At 38.9% G+C, this 19,387-nt stretch overlaps 1 protein-coding gene across 4 annotated transcripts in view; it reads left to right on the top strand.

Annotated features, from left to right (window-relative positions):
• Window positions 1-19,387, top strand: part of LOC112983664 (DNA mismatch repair protein Msh3) — a 118,872-nt gene that overhangs the window by 28,524 nt on the left and 70,961 nt on the right. For all 4 annotated transcript variants that reach the window (XM_064500066.1, XM_064500065.1, XM_064500063.1 and 1 more), the window contains exons 9-10: window positions 13,561-13,673; window positions 16,040-16,154. In XM_064500066.1, coding sequence (XP_064356136.1) covers window positions 13,561-13,673; window positions 16,040-16,154 — 228 coding nt within the window. The remainder of the gene's footprint in view (window positions 1-13,560; window positions 13,674-16,039; window positions 16,155-19,387) is intronic.

Raw genomic sequence — 19,387 nt, 5'->3', positions numbered from 1 at the left:
GGGAAGGATTGTCGTCTCACTGCATACCTTTCTGATTTTGGAATTGGAGTCTCTTGATTTTAGTCATAGCTGGAGAGCTCAGATGGAGTCATTTTTGGAAGAAAGTTAGGTTTTCCAGCAACACTAGACTATGATCGTTATGAAAAAGTGCTGTAGAAACATGAGGCTGGATCTTCCTTTAAAAAGAATAAGGCTTGCAAGTTATAGGCAATCTAGAAAGGCAAACTTTATAACAGAATAAAATACAGTTTGATTATTGATGCTTCTTCAAAATAGAGTGGGTTTGGGTTTTGGAATGGAAATGCTTAATGTTTTGCTTATGGTTACATATGCAGTTACAAATGTTGCCAGCCACATCATGTTGTTCCAGTTTAATATTTTTATTTCTTTAGTATAGAGAGGACTCAAACATGTCAGGTGTCCCAAACATTGATCCTCCAAATGGAGGGAAGAAAAGAAAAAAACTAGTAGACTGAATTGTTACATAATCTATCATAGCCTTTCAGCTGGAGTCGGTTCAAGTGATGCTGTCAGTGGCATAATACTTTAAACGGAGGGGAAAATGAAATGTGAACAGCAAGTAAGACATCCTAGAAGTCAAAGTACAAGATAAGAGATTTTGTGTCACAGTCTCAGCAGGAAAATATGGTTAGATAATCAGCTTCAATAATAAGTCCTGTCTTTCCTGTGCCATATGAAGTTTCCCATAGAAAAGGAGAAAGCGTATCTTCAGCTACCTAGTAACTGGGAGAGGAGGAAGTTCTCTGAATCAAGATGTTTTATTAAGAAAATTTCCTGCATGGAAAATTCCTCTCTGTTTTCCAAAGAGCATCCATTGCTCAGAGTACAGATCTTGAGTTTGGGGTGTGTGAGAGGGGCTTTCTTTGGAGGAGAAATAAAAGTCCACTGTGTGAGACCATGATGTGTTCACAAAGCAACTCTAGAACAATAGTCATTCTAGCTTCTGGTCCATTTCTGATTTCATTAATAGATCCTTGTAAACAGTGACTAAATGCTATGTACTCTTTTCTGCAGCACAATAGAAAGTGCTTGGTGGAGCAGTCCTGTAAGGCAGGAAAGGCTATGCAGCCAGTCTGTATGTTCTTATTCTTTGCTTAACTGTGCAATGAAGCTTCGGCTGGTTTACACTGTGTTGGGTTACTTTCACAACTGCAAAGGTAGGGGGACTGAATTTTCACAGAATCGGGGAGATATTTAGGTTGGAGGGGATTTCCAGAAGTCGTTTTGTTGAACCTCCTGCTCAAAGCAGGGCTGTTGAACCTCCTGCTCAAAGCAGGGCTGTCTTCCACATTAGATTGGGTTGCGTGTAGTTTTGCCCAGTTTGGAAAATCTCCAAGGCTGAGAATTCCCCAGTCTCTCTATACCATCTGTTCCTGTGGTTAACTGCACTCATAGGGAAGAATTTTTTCCTATTGCCCAAACAGAATTTTGTATGTGTTACAAAATTTTGCCTTTATTACAATCTGTGACTCTTTCGTTTTGTCCTTTCTTTGTGCATCTCTGCTCCTGTCTTTTCTAAATGCTCTTTAGGTAGTAGAAGACTTTTAAGAGATGCCTCCTTAGCTTTCTCCACGTCAAACAAGCCTAATTCCTTTAGCCCCTCCTCATTTGCTCTATGCCTTAGCCCCCTAATCATTTTAGAGGCCCTTTTCTGGATTTCTCCAGTTGGCCTCTCTCTTGTACTGAATGCCCAAACTGGACTCGGTACTCCAGGTACGGTCTCATGAATACCAAATAGATTGGAATAATCGCTTCTCTTGACCTTTCACCATACTTGTGCTAACGCCTTCACTGCCACAAGAGTCGTTTGCCTCCATTGTACTAAAATTACTCTATTCTGGTATGTTTGCTTGCTTTCTCTTTGCACAAAATTCATACCAGCGTCCGTTAGTGTACTGTTTGTATGGAGAAGGCAGGTCTAAGTGACAATCGAGGAGTGATTGTAATGTAAATAGGCACATGAGCACCAGCTCTGTTAGCTAGCACAAATTCTGGCAGCTATGAAGCTTTGTGCTTCATACTATTTTACCTCTGCTAGCTGATTTACAATTAGCACAGCATAGTCTAGCCATGCTGTTCTTCCAGTTGGATCATGCAGACCTGTTTAATGCAACTCTGAGTATGGAGTCTTGTGCTGTATGTAAACGATGTGCTGTTGGTTTTCTTTTCCTCTGCAGCTTGGCTTGAATAGATTTCCTGCCTTTTTTTAGTGATGGGTAATACCCGGAGGAATCGCTACCCAAAGGTTTCAGGTCAGGATATAAACTAAACACTATTTTACATTTTTCAATTAGTTGTTAACAAATAATATTAGTTAAGGACATTAGTATGTTATGGGCAAAAATATTCAGGTGAAATTATTCAACTGCTGAAGACTGGTATTTTGCTCCTTTTTTGTTCTTTCCTCCTTTTTCTTATAACTCGTTAGAATAATGTGGTGTCTTAGACAAGGAATTCAGGAATGATTGCAGATTTTCTGCCTGAGTGCCAGGTATAATGATCTTTCAACATAATTTGAAAACAGTCATGCATATACTTTCCTTTCAAATTTAAATTAAACTGAGATGTTTTGGGCTTTATTTTGACCTTCATTTTTTTCTGTTTAATTTTTTTTAGGTTTGTCTGTAATTCTGCAGGGTCGTACATAGTAACTATCAAGAGGAGTCAACTTTCATTAAGTGTGAGATTTTCTTTGGTTACATATTTGCTAGGTGACATCTGCTAATTTGAGAACCAGCTGAGTTTCTTCTGACTGAACTTGGTAGAGGTGTGCACAGGAGAAATTTCAGGCAGTTGTTTTTTCTCTTAAACTGTGATATGCACTTGTAGTAAATTGGAAGAGTAAAATTTCCAGTTTCCACTAGTTCCTCTGGAGTATCAGGGGTTCTCCAGCTGTGAACACAAATTGATGGATCAGAGTGCAGAATTTGTTGCGATGTAGCTAATTTTGACCACTGATCAGTTTCCAGATAGCGGTCAGAATATTTGTTTCTGTAATGCAGACAAGGCATGCATAGATTCTTCCTGGAGGCCTTTCAGCTCTTCCATTCCCACGTATCATCTGTGTGGAAAGTACAACCATCTGCTCCCTGGCCTTCTCCCTGCATCAGGCTGTCCCTGGGGGAGCTCCACATTTTCTCTCTTTCTCTAGTATAGCAGTCCAGCCCAACAAAACAGCCAGACTGTCTTCTCACGATTTCACTTTTGTTTTATTGTTAGTATATACATAAGTATTTATTTATTATAAAGGATTCTGAGCTTTCCTTAAACAAAGCTGAAAACCAAGCATGCTGTGTCTTTACAGACATCAGGAAGATGTGTAGGAGGCTGAATAGAGCTAGATCCCTTCTTGGGAGCCATTAGCCTAGATGGATTTTTTTTACACTCTTGGGTGAAAAATGTGTGTATGGCCATACTGCTTGCAAAAGTGACGTACTTTCTCAGTGTGGTCAGTTTTGGATGTCCAGTGCTCCCAGTGCATTTCCACAGCAATTCTCATGCTGATTAAAAAACAGCATTTATGTTTTTGACAGTCCTTGACAGGTAGGGTTGTGGTAGAAGTGTGGGAAGTTAGTTCAGATATTCAATATTCAGCTTTAACGTGGGGGTTTTCGTTAATCCCATGAAGAAGTCACTAACTTGAACCTGAGATTCTTTCCAGAAACACATTGTATTGTAGCCATCTGCTTTTAATTTTTACTTATTTTAACAGCCTCACCTCAGAAACAGTTTCCCTTCTTGGAGAAAGTACTAAATGTCTTGCATATGTGTATATAGGTTCCAGATAATTTTGAATGTTTTGATGGCCAGTGAAGTTTCAAATATATTAAGTAATAAATGCCTAGGAGATTTTTGCTCATGCACGGGTCTGAAAGGGGGATTGTTAAAATGGGATGGGAAACATTGTTAAGCACTGTACTTGATTTTGTTCAAATTGAATTTGGTCCGTTAATTTTGGTGCTAGTGAAGATACATATTTGAATAAGATGCACACTGAACTGGTTTTCTCTGTCAGCTTGAGCCTAGAATGAGGTCCTAATAGTGAGTTTTAATGACAGTAGGCAGTGATTTGACAGAAGAACAATGGTTAAGATTTCACTGCAAGATCTGGTAGGTGGGAGGCCATTCCAAAAAGATTAGAAGACAACTTGCTTTAGAAGAACTGAAACAAAGAAAAGTGCTTTGTACTCAAAAGGTTCTCTTGTTCAAAATGGGCAGAGTTTCATGTTCCCATCAATCAAAACAAGTATGCTCACTTTTGAGAAGTATGCAATACTGTGAAAGAGGTGCGGGGTTGACATGGAGTATTAGAAATGCTACCCTTTAAAACAAGATGATTGTCCAAAATTCAGCATATACATTTGTATTGGAGGTACAAAGCTCATTTTATTTCAAGCGTAGTCTGTCATCTTTTTCTTTCACTCTGCCCGTACAGAATTCTTTGGTGTCTTTTGGTTCTAATGGCTCTCTCTTTGTTATTTTATTTATTGCTACCTTTTATGAAGCACTTCAATATTTTTTTCTTTAATCATTTAAGGAAAGGTTGCAATATTTACAATTACACAATATGTGCTGCGGAGCTCAGTTTCTGTCCTCCACCCTGCGTCTGACAAAGTAGACTTTCTCTTACAAGTCCCTTTCGGTAAAAAAAGAATGGCAGTGGTTTTCTTGAGAGTTCTGAGGGCCAGTTATTATGTTACAAAATAATATAAAATAGTTACAAAATATGTTACAAAATAATATAAAAACTCTTAAGTGGTCACTGTAGATTTTATGGTTGAGTATGAATTATCTCAAATATTTCTTTATATGAGCGGATTCAACAGTGTATTGCAGTAGAACATTATCTTTGTAAAAGTACATCTGTGGGGATGGATTATAGCTGGCTTCTAGGGGAAATATAGGAAAAGCAGATTAAAATGATTATATAAATTCCTGGATTACATTTCTGGTTTCTTCTCCAAATTGTTGTGTAGATGGGACTTTTCATTTTGACCCTGATGTTGCTTCTCTACATTAAATCTGGTTTCCCTAAACATTGATTTTGTTGTACTTTCCAGGGACAACAGTTTCCTACATGTTTCTAGTACGTGTCATGTGCTAGAAGACTTTGGCATTCAGCTCCTGGTAGTGGTTTCAGTAAGAAGCAGTAGTTGTTTCGTGTTCCTTGCTGCAGTATTTCCTTTTTAATATGGTGATATTAGCAGAAAAATGTGCTGTTGTCCTGTGCTGTTCTTTGGGGGTTTCAAGGTCCAGCTCCTTGCAGCTGTGTGTTCCATCCCACAGTCTTTTCTTTTGTGCTGCATTTTAAAATTCACTTTGGTCTGATCTCAGACTTGCTCTCATCCTGTGCTCGTCGGCTTTGCCAGTTCGTGGTGTCTCAGCGACAGACACTTGGACAGTTTAACAAAATGATATAAAGTTAGCAATGGTCCAGCTTCAAGTGGAAGGCAGGACAAGATGACTTCCAAAGGTCTTTTCTGCCCCCTTTGGGGATTCGGTGCAGTTCTGGAGGTGGTTCTTCTCTGCTCGTTGTGATCATTGATAACATTCAAAATCAAGTTGTTAGGCACTGAAAATAATAAAACGGGGCAGGGGGAGAGGCAGAGGGGCAGAAGAGACAGACAGCAAGTGAAAAATCTCTAAGGGATGAGGGTTCTTGCTGACCAATTACAAGTAGTGAAGTAATCCTTCTAGGCCTAGGAAAGGTTGGAAGAGGACTGTGATACAGGTCTGAGACAGCAGGCAGTGCTCTCAAAGCTTTCTAGTGGAAAGCTTTTGCCACAATTTCCCTTAGAAATAGTGATCAGAGCTGGTAACTGTGGTCCTGTCACCCTCGCTCTCTCTTCTCTTCACTGTTGCTGAGCCATTTCGCCATGCTAAGCCAGAGAAAAGCTATTCTCTTCTTTTGCTTAAGTTTTTTCTAGTGTAGCATGCTGAAACTGGTGCAGGGTCAGAAAAGCTCCTCAGCCATCAGAAAGGAAGGAATAGGAATATGCAGCCAGGAGTCCATATCGTGCATCCATATCAAAGGTGGTACCATGATAGTATCTACATTGGTATAGATGTCTGTGGAACTGCAGCTGCAAAGTAACTGAGAGCAGACACAATAATCAGTAAGAGCCAGTGCTGAGATAAATGATTTATATGATATTGTAATAGTGTAATAGTTCATTCCATTCATAATGGAATGAAGTGTGCTTGGCCAGCTGTAAGGTGTGTATGAAATTTAAGATCCCCTGTGAGAAGAAAAAAAACAGAAAGTGACCCTGTCTGGTGGGAAGGAACACAGATAATTAATGTCTTGCTTAGTATGTGACAAGAAGATGCACAATAGAGAGAGGGGAAATGAGCCATTCCTTAGCAAAGGCAGTGAGACATGTTTCACAGCCTGTCAGCTAGGTACAGAGAAAGAAGACATGGAAAAGAGTCTTCCACATCTGAATTTAGGACATGTAGCATAGATAAGGAATTTCTTTCACTTCTGTCACCTTTGCATTATTTGTCTTTGTAACTGTATTGTCCATTTGGGGTTTTAGAAATACCTGGATTTGCTTTTACCTTCTCTGTTCCTGCCTAGCTTGAGTTAAGGTTGTTTTCAAGCTAAGTTTCCAGCATCCAAGCGTTCCTTTCCTTCAAAGTCCTTAATGCTGGGTCGCTGGGCTGCTGTGGCAGGATGCAGCGGCTTACCACGTTCTCCTGTGTAAGGAGCAAGGAGGTGTTAAGCTGTGTGGATTATTTTAGGGCCCTGAAATACTGAGATCTTAACGGAGAAGTTTCTGGTGACTGTTGGCTGGTAAACTCTTTGGCATACTGCCATATGCTTGAACTCCAAGTCTTTCAAGGATTGTAGAATAGCATGCATCATCTGGAATTTGTCAAACTGTTCTCTGACAGAAAGGTACCAAAGTGAAATCATCTTTCTAAAGAAGAAATATGTGCTAATTTGGTTGGAAAATTACATCCTTAAATTTATATAATTAATGTCAGAAAATCTAAGGCACAAATGGTCACAAAGCAGTTAAACAGGGCCACAAAACATGCCCTGCTATGGGGGACTGGGTGGTGTGCAGAAGAGACGAGACATACAGTGGTCATCCCAAGCTGTCATGAGCAGTTGATTGAATGTATGTCTTGATTCTGTCCTCGTACACACTTTGCTTCAGAAAGGGATATTTTCCATGGTAGGGTGCCACTAGGGGAGTATTTCGTTACTGTTAATGTTGGGGGACGGGGGCGGTGATTTCTTTTTGTTTTGTTTTTGTTTGGGGTTTTTTTTTCTTTAGTTTCTTGCATCCTCCCAGTGTCATGTTCTACATAGTACATGCAAAACACAGAGGGAAGTGTTGTTGGAAGCATGGAGAAGAAACTCTACTGACTCTGTACAGCAGTTATACAAGCTGATACACAACTGCGTAAGGCACTGAAGATCACTTTAAATAGTGCTGTGCATAGGATGACGAAATGCTCTGTGTTGTCATTTTTCACAAGTAAACTGTATTTGCTTCATACATTTAATGGAAATGAATTCCTACTACATTAGAAGTTAAAGCCCTGACCTTTTTGTTCCCCATCCTATTTGTGCATTTGTTATTTATTCATACTCATACATGTTGGAGAGAATTTATATTTTTTCAGATAATTTTTTCAGCATACCAAGACACTTTTGAATTCTAGTCTGGTCTTCTAACATTGTTTGTAGTCTCTTCAGCTTCACACAATTTGCAATTTGACTGGAGTTGTTCATTCTTTCAGTTGAAAATACTGAATCCTACCAGATGCAGGATTCAGCTTTGTGGAACTTCACTTAATGCATTCTTTCATTTTGAATGTGAACCACTAATACCATTCTGAGTATTGTTCTCCAGCAATTTTTGTACCAACTCTATAGTAGTTTACTGTAAATCATGTTTCTGTAGGTTGGTTATGAGAACACCATGTGAAATGGTACAAAGTAACCTTACTGAAATCAGGCAAGTGGGAAATCATCTGCTTCTCCTCTCTGTTCCTCTGCCATAGAAGGAAATTAAACTGATTTGACGGATTTTTATTTCTCTTGACAAACCCATGCTTGCTGCTGTTCATATTGTTTTCTTGTAGTTACTTAGAAATAGTTCCCCAGAAGTTCTTCATCTTTTCATGGAAACCTGGTAGAAAAGAATATAGTGCATCTCATCCCATTCTTCAGACAGGCAGACGGAGAGATCCAGGAAAAGAAGTTTTGTGTCTATTTGTGGATGTTGTAGCTGCTGGAGTGCAACTATGTGTTTTGTTCTGTGGTACCTAATTCTGCTCTTGCAGAAGGCGTATAGTGTCATACTGTGCCTGCACACCCCTTTGCCTTTGCTTCTCTGATAGCCACTTTGCTCTACTTCCTTAACAGCTCTGAGTTCTTAAAGCTCAAATAATGTTTTCTTGTATCCTTTGGATCCCGGCTCTTGGTTTGTGGGTACGTCTGGGGTTCTGCTCATTCGTAGTTCTGCTAAGGTGACTCAAAAGGAATCAAGACAAACACATTGAGGAATGTGGACGGTTCATAGATAGTAGAAAAGCAAGCAGTTTTCCTCAAGTTTTTCTGTATGCATCTTTGTATATATTAAAGTGTGTCAGAACGGCTTTCAGGCTTTCCAGCAGCTCCCAGCATAGTTAGGGTTTGGGGAAGGGAGGTTTTGTGAGGTGGTGTTGGATGTAGTGTAGGGATAGCATATGTGTGGTAATTACTGTTTTGTTATTACAGACAGCAGTGATTTGTATTATTTTGAGATTGACAGATGTTTAGAGAAGGTGACTTTGCTGCCAGTGTCTCTGCAACAATATTGTCTCTGTCTCTGGTACCTCTGAAGATTATTGAGAGCAAATATAAGAAAGTGCTTTACTGTGTCTGGAGAAGAAAAGCCATGCTTCCAAAAACGTATACGCTCAGTGCCAAAACAACAGCTGCCTGGAAATGTCATTGAGGCTTTGCCAGAGAAGCTAGTGGAACTCCATGCCAAGATTAACCAAAAAAAGGAAGAATGATTGTTCTCCAGTTCTTGCAAATGAGTTCAAAGCTCGGGTCCCTGAGCTAGGAGCAAATTATGTAATAAAAGAATCACGATAATGAAAAACAAAGGAAAAGGCTATTATGTTTTTGCTAAACCATGCTGCATCTTAATAAGAAAAGGCCTCACCAATGTACTTTGTTATCTGAAAGGATTAACACATCCAGGTTACCTTGCTTAATGTGCAGCATAGGCATTTTTCCCCCACAGTGGCACGCTGATAATCCTAGCAGGGTGATCTGTGACAGATGCAGAGAAAATAGCAGTTTGAAGTATGGGAGAACTTAAATAACAGTTGTTGGTGCTTTATAAATCTGTGCCTGCCACCGATAATAAAAATTCCTTACTAAATTTTGGGAGCAGAGATCTCCCTTACCAGAGTCTGTATCATTTATGAACTTGTGTTATGACGTATGGATGTGTGATCAAATAGTGGCATCTGCTTCCGTGCATTTGAATAGTCCTAAAATGGAATGAGTAGGGCAGGGCAGACTTGTAGTGGAAAGGTAAAATACTGGAGCAATCAGCTTTTCTTAGGAGGGCTTCCTAAGCTTTACTGAAAAGTCAGTTTTGATGCCTTTTTGTTATTGAGGAAGTCTTCAACAGTGTTAGCACTTTTTGCATGTTTGTTTGTGAATTGTAAAGCAACAGTGAACTGATTCCTGTTTCATTCAGCACATTGTGGTGAGCTCTTGTCTTTATATGCGGTGTCTTCCTTACAAGAATGTTTTTATTATTATTATTATTTTAAAGGCTCAGTTTCTTTAAGTGAGGTTTGTTTATGCTGTTTGTCATAATTTTTTCTTCAGCTTCTAGCATTAAATTTTTTTTTGTTAACAGCGTTTTTTCCTCGTAAAATGTAATGATTTATTTTAAATATTTTCCCTACAACACTTGATAAGCAATGAATCTTTAGGTGGTTGCTTTGAGTTGTCAGATAAATGGAGAGACAAAAAACAATGATCTTGATTTTTCGTTTTCCCAGTATGGTGATGGATAAATTAATACCTGTAATAACAGAATCATAGAACAATTTAGGTTGGAAGGCAGCTAATATATTATATACACATAAATATGTGTGTGTGTGTGTGTGTGTATATACGTGTATATATATGTGTATAAATATATGTGTATGTGTTAGGACTCCATCCATTATGCATCTGTTTGTGCAGATCTTTGACTAGCCCTGTCAGTGTCATGAGATTACAAGGAATGCTTCTTTTCAGAAGTACTTGAAAGCTTATCAGTAAAATATTGGATGGGTTGCACAGCACTTCATTGTAGATGTTCTGACAAGAATGATGTTTACAAAAGTTGATTGCAAATTGATTTCTGATTTAACAGGCATTGGTAGCTGGAGAGAGACAGCATCAACATAACTGTTTTGGCTATAATGAGAAAAATGGCCCATTAGTGGTCATGTGGCTAAATAAAGGGCAGATATGAAAACCTTCTGCGGCAGATTTGGCTTTCATACATTTTGATTAAAAAATCATTTTTTTTTCCATAGGTTGCATAGATACATATAACCTTCCACTTTTTCATCTTTATCCAGAACATCCGATGCAGACTTTTGGATAGATGAGGTATCAATATTTGTTTGAGTATGACCAGATCCAAAATATAAAAATTATGATATAGTGAGGATCTTTACGAAGCACTGAATTATTATCTCATTTAATACTACATTCTATCTCAAAGTATCTCTCATCAGCATAATTTATGAACATAAGTACTACTGTAAGGAGTCACTCAAGCTATGCTGATTATTGCTGCCATTTGCCAGAATTTATGCTAGAGAGCTGGATAGATTTGGTTAAAGGATTATGAAAGAAAACCAAAAGTTCATTAAAGAAAAAGGCAACCATTAACTATTATTTTAAAAGAAGGCAGACAGGACGTGGGTCATCCAGTGAACTACCCCCGGAAACTCCCATTTTGACTTCAGTTCTGAAAGATTAGCTCTGCAGACCTTGCTAAGGCTTGCTCTTTTGAAGGCTATGTTATGAAAACACTGCCTCTTGTATGAGTAGAAGCTGAAAATAAAATGTTGCTTTAAAAAGACTTACCCTATTTACCCACTGTGCAAACTAAAGAACCGCTGCCTTGCAGGACTGACTGAAAGGCTTGTACTCTGCCGTGCTCCGGATACTGTTCAATGCGTTTTGAAAAGTTGAATGCTGAAGTGGTGCTCTTGCAGCATGTCGTAGTGACTGTACATGCTAATTTAGCCCCCCTAGTAAAATGGATGGCCGTGTTAGGGCAGATTGTTAGTGAAGGCTGGAGCAAGTGAAAGAGGCAAGAAAGAAAATAGCTGACTGCTGCCAAAGGTTGAGAAACGCAGACTAATCGTCTTTCACGGAAATCCATTTACCTTAAAAAACCCTTGTATGTTCTGAGTAGGGCTGGGGCAGAGCTGAATCCCAGTGGGTCTGAAGACTGAAAATTTAATTAAATCAGTCAGTTAAAACTAAGGCACTCAAAATAAGCAGGGGATCATCTAGTATGTGCTGTGAACAATCAGAGCTGTGAGACTGAGGTAGTTTGACATGTATTATAGGAAAATAACTCTTGTTTTTCAGAGAGTTGGCCCTTGGAGATGCACTGATCCTTTCAATAGGGAATATGTGCAGTGTAATGTAGAAAACCTATCTGCTTGGCTTTTTTTGTTGTTGTTTTTGTGAAGTTAAAAAGCCTTGTAAAAAGGATATTGATTCAGTTGTGCCCATTGGCACAATTCCAGTGTTGTAGGAGTATTCTGTTAATTTGTGTCCCAGAGTAGTATGAGATTGGCACTTGGATACTCTGAAGCCAAGTAAGTTTTATATAAATCTTTTACTGGCAGTTTTCTACTGGCCTCTTCTTCAGTACTCATTCCATAAGTATGTACTTATGCTCAAAAGTTGCCATATTTTTTTTTCTTTTTTAACCAACATGGGTATATAATGCTGTATTAACAGTTGTACAAACAGAATTGATACTGTGGCATCCAGTTTTAATTTCAGTGAACAGTTTCAAAAAGCAGCCAGTGTGGAAAGGTGCTATCTTGTGAATCCCCCACACATATTCTTCTCTTACTGAGATTTTGGCATCTCAGATGTACTAGTTGCCACCCGAACTCAGATGGCGAATGGCTTTTCACTACCTAAGTGACTAGACAAATAAATGTATTGTTATTCTCTGTGCACCTGGTATTCAGAAAACATTGTGTTAGTGTATTAATAACAACAGGAGCATTAAGAAGAGGTCCAGTCAATTCCTCAACATGTAAGGAGAGCTGTTGATCTCATGAACATTGCGATGAGTAAATCTTTTTGCCATCATCTTGCATAAGCGGGCTGCGGTAGCAGGGACCACATGAAATAGGCTAGATGAAATCCTAGCAGATCGCAAAACCGCTTGGACTCCTGTTCCGGTGTAGTTCTCGATTACTTGCTGTCGGATGCATCGAATAGAGCTCGTATGGCTTACTAGTGGAACAGCGTGTGGTTGCTATGTTTGCTGATGCTGTTAAACTGGGAGGAACTGCAAGTGTGTTGGGAGGACAGGATTATCATTCAAAAAATCCTTGACAAACTGGACAAGTGGTATGACAAAAACACAATGAGTTTCTGTAGGGATAAGTGCAAGATACACTGTACAGCATAGCAAGCAGTATACAGAGGAGCAGTTTTACAGAGATGTAGGTTTAAAAGATTTCAAGCTGGACAGAAGTCATCAGTGTCATGTTGTTTGAAAAAACTGTGTTCGCTCTACTTACCGCTGAGGGTTGTGCTAACTCCGAGTTCTATTTCCAGGTTTGGAAACTTCTGAGATAGTGATAAATGAAGTGGAGCGAGATGACAGTAGTGGGAATGCAGAGAGGCCTGGAATATGATCTCTGCAAAAAGGTTAAAAGAAACTGAGCCCTTTAGCGCAGGGAATGGAAGACACTTTGAATACTCAAGAAATAAAGGAAAAGGCGAGAAATACTTTATTTCTGCTCTAGATAGGAAAAGATGCAATAGATTACAGTTGCAACAAGTTGTACAGCAGGAGAAAAACCCTTTAAAGATAAAGGATAATTAAATATGGTAATAGATTACCTAGCAGGATTGCTTAATCACCATTGTAGGAGTTTAAGAACAGATAAGGCAAATAATTATCTATCAGGATTGATGTAAACGTGTAAATATATTTACATCTACCTTGCAGGTATATTAGACAACTGTTTGAGGTCCTTTTCAGGCTTGTTTGCTCTTGCTGTTTGGTTTTCTGTTTGTCTTTTGCTACAGTGGAAAGAAGAAAGGTGTGTGTGGGGGGGTTGTTTTTGTTGTGCAGAAAGGCTTAGAAACATTCTCAGCCTAACCCAGTAATTAATCCCTTCATTCTTTACACATTCTTTTCTTAACAATGTAAAGAGAAAAGGAAGTCCACTTTTGGCACTACGTAAGTGTTCTTCAAGAAGGGAGCATAAGTATTAAAGGGCAATCAATTTTTTTTTTTTTTTTTTTTGCAGGTTACGAGATGACAGAATTAGAATAGAAAGGATGGAAAACCTCCATTTTGAATACAACCATGCTTTTCAGCTGATTACTGATTTTTATGCAAAAGAAGAGCCTGACATTACAGGTATGTCATTCAAGGTATCTTTGAAATATGCATCCAGTTAGCTTTTACATAGATGAGAAACAGGTCATTTTGTACACATTTCTTTACAATTAATTAAATTGTTTGATCTTGCATAAATAATAGTTTGTGTCTCATGCTCAACTTCATGTCCACCAGGACTGCAAGGTCCTTTTCTGCAAAATTACTTTCTTGACTGGATGACCCCCAGCCTGTACTGGTACCTGGGGTTATTCCTTCCCAGGTGCAGGACTTTGCATTTCCTTGTGTTGAACTTCATGAGATTCCTTTCAGCCTGCTTCTCCAGCCTGTTGAGGTCCCTCTGAATGGCAGCACAACCGTCAGGTGTATCAGCCACTCCTTCCAACTTTGTACCATCTGCAAACTTGCTGTGGGTGCATTTGGTCCCATCTTCCAGGTCATTAATGAAGATGTTAAACAGTAATGGCTACAGTATCCACCCCTGTCCCACAGCACTAGTGACTGGCCTCCAGCTGGACTTTGTGCCACTGATCACACCCCTGTGAACCCAGCAGTTCAGCAAGTTTTCAGTCCACCTCATTGTCCACTTATGTAGCCTGCACTTCCTGAGCTTGCTTATGAGGATGTTATGGAAGACAGTGTCAAAAGCCTTTCTAAAGTCAAGATAAACAGCATCTGCTGCTCTCTGCTCATCCATCGTGCTAGTCATGTCACCGTAGAGGGCTTTCAGGTTGGTCAGGTATGATTTCCCCTTCGTAAATCCACGCTGACTATTCCCAGTCACTTTCTTGTCCTTTGTATGCCTAGAAATAGTTTCCAGGATTATTGCTCCACCACCATCCCAGGGATTGAGGTGAGGCTGACTGGTCTGTAGTTCCCCAAATTCTCCTTGCTCTTCTTGAAGATAGGGATGATGGTTTTTTTTTCCTTCCAGTCCCCAGGAACCTCCCCCTATTGCCATGACCTTTTGAAGATGATTGAGAGCAGCCTGGCAGTGACATTGGCCCTCTTCCTCAGTACTCGCTGGTGCATCCCATCAGGTCCCATGGACTTGTGTGTGTCCAAATTGTTTATGTGTTCCCTAACTTCCTCCTTCTGTTTTGAGGAGGAGGCTTCCTTGCTCCAGGCTTTCCCACTGGTCTCAGGAGCCTGGGATTGCTGAAGGCAAATCTTAACAGTAAAGACCGCATTGAAGAAGGCACTGAGTACCTCTGCCTTTTCCATGTCTCCTTTCACCAGGTCCCCCCATTCATCAGCAGGCACACATTTTCCCTTGTCTTTCTTTCACTGCTGATACACTGGTAGAAGCCCTTTGTGTTGCCCTTTACATCACTTGCCAGGTTCAACTCCAGATGAGCTTTGGCTTTCCTAACACTCTCCCTGCACGCTTAGACAGTGTCTCTGAATTCTTCCTGGGTCACCTGTCCTTGCTTCCACCTCTTGTACTCTTCTTTTTTGTGTTTGACTTTAGTCAGGAGCCAGGAGCAACTTGTTCATCCATGCAGGCCTCCTGCCACCTTTACTTAATTTTTGGCTTATTGGAATGGACTATTTTTGAGTTTGCAGGAGCTGATCCTTGAAAATCAGTATTTTTTTACAAAGAAATGAATACAGGGCTAGCATCCCTTATTTTCCCACATCTTGAAGGTGTGTATTTAGACAAATTTAAATTCACACATTTTATCGCAAGTGAGGGAAATTATGCAACATCTGAAATGTTTCTTCAAGTTCCTCTATGAGTTAACACTCTAAGAATAGAAGAACAGCTTTAAAAAGTGTTTCTATGTTTGGCCCAGTTTATTTTGTTTGGGAGGCTAATTTGTTTTTTTTGCAATAAGGTTTGACAAAACCTTTAAGTTTTAAAAAACCCCCACCCTTTTATGTTGAGTTGTTGCAGCTGAAACAGGGACAGTATTAGAGTAGTGAAGAGAAATACTATCAAATCTAAACAGCTGTCTTACGAAGAGGGCATGATATTCTGCAGTCTGACTGAGGTAGTTAAATCATCAGTACATGTGCTAAGGCCTGTTTGTTCCTCTTAACTAGCATAGATGTTGCCAGCAATAATGAAGATTTCAGAATCCAGTTCTTAGTTTGTGTTTCAAAATTACTTATGCCAAGAATCAGTTACTTTTATGAGGAAAAGCCTGTGGAGTACAGTATTTTATATTTCATAATGTGTTTGCATTATTGTAATGATCTACATTCTTTGGATCCATAAATGTTACTTTGGAAGCTCACTTTTTGTTGATTTATAGACAGCAGAAAACTGTACACATAATGTAGATCTGATTTCTATTTGATTGAATTGAAAAATAGATTGTGTTGTTTCTAAAGTGTAGAAGTAGTAAACTGATTTTTAAAAAGGAAATAATATTTTTTTTTAGGTCCTCAAAAACTATCTGTAATACTAAGCTTGGATAAGCCTGTTATTTGCTCTCTGGCAGCACTAATTGCATATCTCAAAGAATTTAATTTGGAAAAGATGCTTTACAATCCAAGGTAAGTTGCCTTATATAAATCTCAAATGCAAAACACCAATAACATACCAGTGACATCTTGTAAATTCCAGCAGACAACTTCCTTCCAATGAAATGGGCCTACCTTCTAAAGTGATATACACAGTCTTTGTGAAAATGGTACTTTACATTTAAGCTCATAATGAAAACCAAAAGAATCAAGTGCTTTTTTCTTTAAGTGATGTTTAGTGAAAGTCTTTAGAATGTTTGTTCTTCTGGTCATTACTATCAGTAATATAAATGAGCTTGCACTACTGCCAAGGGTTATTAAGAACAAAATGCAAAAACTGACAGATTCTAGGAAGGCATTTTTAAAAAAAAGTTTGTTAATAAATCCTCGTATCTTAACCTCAGCTTCTGTTTTATTTTGTGACTCAAATTTGGGACAGTTGCTTTTTAAGGACTTTTATGCTGTAATTTAGCTTTGCAGGTGTTGTTTTATTTTGCTGCAGAGGTGTGTTGATCGTTTTCTGTAGCTCTGGAAGCATGTATAAATGCTATAAATGCTAATGTGTTGTAATATTCAGAGAGTACTCAGCAGGTCTGTTTGAGTCAGTGAATCAAGTTACCAATTAAAAAGAAAACAGATCTGTGCAACATCCTAGCCCTTAGAAAAATTCCTTGAGTTGGTTTAGTGGTACCTAGGGATGGGGGAACAAACAATAAAAAAGATTGTAGAAAGGCCTTCACTACTTGTATAAGGTTACTTGAAAGACACATAGCCATGGAGAAAAGTTGTCTTCCCTGAAGTAATCTGAACTCTTGGGATTATTAGATATGTGCAGATGGGTACTAAAAATTCCTAATGGGATTATGCAGATGTGTTCAAAGAAAATGGAAAGGTATAACTACTCATTTTGTAAACCATTCTGCACAATTATAAAGGATGGTTATCGTACTTGGCATAGGTTTAAAAATGCCATTAGGGTTTGTTAAATGCTTTATTAAAATCAGCTTTATTTGTAATGGGTCCTATGCAAAATATTCTCTTGGCTGTCTTGGTATTCCTCTGTCCTGTGGGCAGGTAGGCTTTAACAAAGTAAGCCTGACTGCAAACTAGAAACCTACAAATACTTAGTGTCAGTTGTAGATAATTCATATGTTAAATGAGATTCTTACAGTATCAAACCTCGTTTTGATGGGCTCCTGCGTTAAAAGAGTTTTTTTCTTTTTTTTTAATGCAACTGCATTAAAAAGTGACTGCAGATGTCAGCCTTAAACACTTTTCAAATATCTGCTGAAATATTTGAAAACTATAGCATATACACCTGGGTTTTCTGATTTTTTTGAATGGCTTTTCTCCCCCAATTCTCCTTTTTCCCCACACACACTCCAGATATCATTAAAATGTCAACATAAGCTTCACTGGGCTCATAGGTCCTTTGAGAGGAAAAATTTCCTGTGGCATCTTTTAAGCCTCCCTCTCCACTGTCCTTCAAGGAGCACTCTAATCTGTGGTCTTCCAGCTCATCCTCTTATAAGTGTTATGGAAAGTGCTTGGGTGGAGAGGTAGAAGTTGCATCTGGAGAAATCTTGTTGTGAGAGCTTCTGAAGAAGAAAGTGAACTCCAAAGCAAAGTCCCTTCCATGGTTGCACTTACAGATCACTGTTGCAACAGTATCTTATGTGCAGTCACACATTAAGAAGGTGTTCTTTCAGGTGGGGGGAAAATACAAAATTATTGTTTCATGTAGAAGCAATCCAGTAGCAGAGGAGCAGCAGCATCACATGAGGGCTTGTATAACCGCTGACATTTGTAATAGGTGCAGCCTAAAATCAAGTACGCTTACGGATCGGGAAGGAAAAGTGCTAAATCTTATAGTTGACATTTGCCTGCTGGAGGTTGCTCTAATAGACTTGATGTGAATGTGTGAGCAAGAAGAGCATCCGAGTGGAGAGGCAGTGAACTTTTTGATATCTTGGTGATATGCTGTAAAGAAAGAAGATATATATACTTTGAGGCAACTTAGCTCCTGCACTCAGGAACTTGGATTCTGCTGTATTTATTTCTGAAGCCTTTACTGCTTTGGCTATCTGATAGGTTCTTGAATTCTACTTGCAGTTTTTAGTGTCTCATATATGAAAATACTGGGCCAAACTCAACTTCAATACTTTTTCTAATGTCAATGAAATATATTATAAGTTCTGAAAAGGGAAAGCCTTTTAAGGAAAGGGTTTCAGATTTGAGGATTCTCTGCAATTCTGCAGGAAATATAAGAGAAACACTTCCATTGTACTGACATGCAACCCAAAATTCTTAGGAGAATTCAGGTCAGTGAGCATATACTGATGAATCGGTGAGCATGAAGTTGGAGTTGAGATAGTTTGCAGTTGCTGAGAACTTTTTGGATGTAAGTGACACACATCTGGATGAAAAAGACGTACTTGATAAGAAAAATTTAAAAAAATTTTCATTATACCAGCTGCATACCTTCCCCAAATAAAAACCCTTCTCCCAAATCAACAAAATTCCAGCCGAGATTAATAAAGAATCATGAAGCATCACATAAGTGATGAGGGATCCTCTTTACTACGGAGAACCTCATTTTGTTTTACTATTCAACTGAAAATTCTTAAATCCAGCTTTAAGGTCCTAAATAAAGCAGAATTAAATGAAATAAAGGAGTTCTGACACTGTAGGGCCTTGGGATATGGTTAGGCTGCATTGGAGCTGTTGCAGCAAGTATTTCTTTTCTAATGAATTCTAATGAATGAGAACTTTTTGTCGATGTGTATTCTGGTAGCCTTAAGTAATGAAAGACCTTTATTGGCTTTTGACAAGAAGCTGGTACACATCTAGAACAGACTTCCAAGGACAGCTGGGCACCCACCTTTGCTTGAAAATCCTCTGTTGCACAGCAGTTGCTGGGAAGTGCCTCGCAGTGTATTTTTATTTTACCTATGTGGTTTCCAACACAGGGAGACAAAAGAGAGATGGTATTTGTAGCTCTTAAAGTTAGACCAGTGATACATAAACTTCAGAAGTGGCTGGGAATGGAAAAGCCAGTTATCTTTGTCAAAGACAGGAGTAGCTTTGGGACTGGAGAACTACCACTATGAGTATAGACTGTCTACTACCAGTAGAAGACAAACAGAAGTGAAAGAGGGGAGGAAGAAGAGGGCTGATATGGCTTTGAGGGAGGAGAAGAAGCAGGGAAACACTTCAGTGAGAGAGGAAATGGTTTATTATACTATACAGTAGGAGTGGGAGTTTGG

The sequence above is a fragment of the Dromaius novaehollandiae genome, chromosome W (assembly GCF_036370855.1).
Source record: "Dromaius novaehollandiae isolate bDroNov1 chromosome W, bDroNov1.hap1, whole genome shotgun sequence".
Classification (NCBI taxonomy): domain Eukaryota; kingdom Metazoa; phylum Chordata; class Aves; order Casuariiformes; family Dromaiidae; genus Dromaius; species Dromaius novaehollandiae.
The sequence above is the reverse complement of the archived record's forward strand: the minus strand, read 5'-3'. Positions and strand labels throughout refer to the sequence as shown.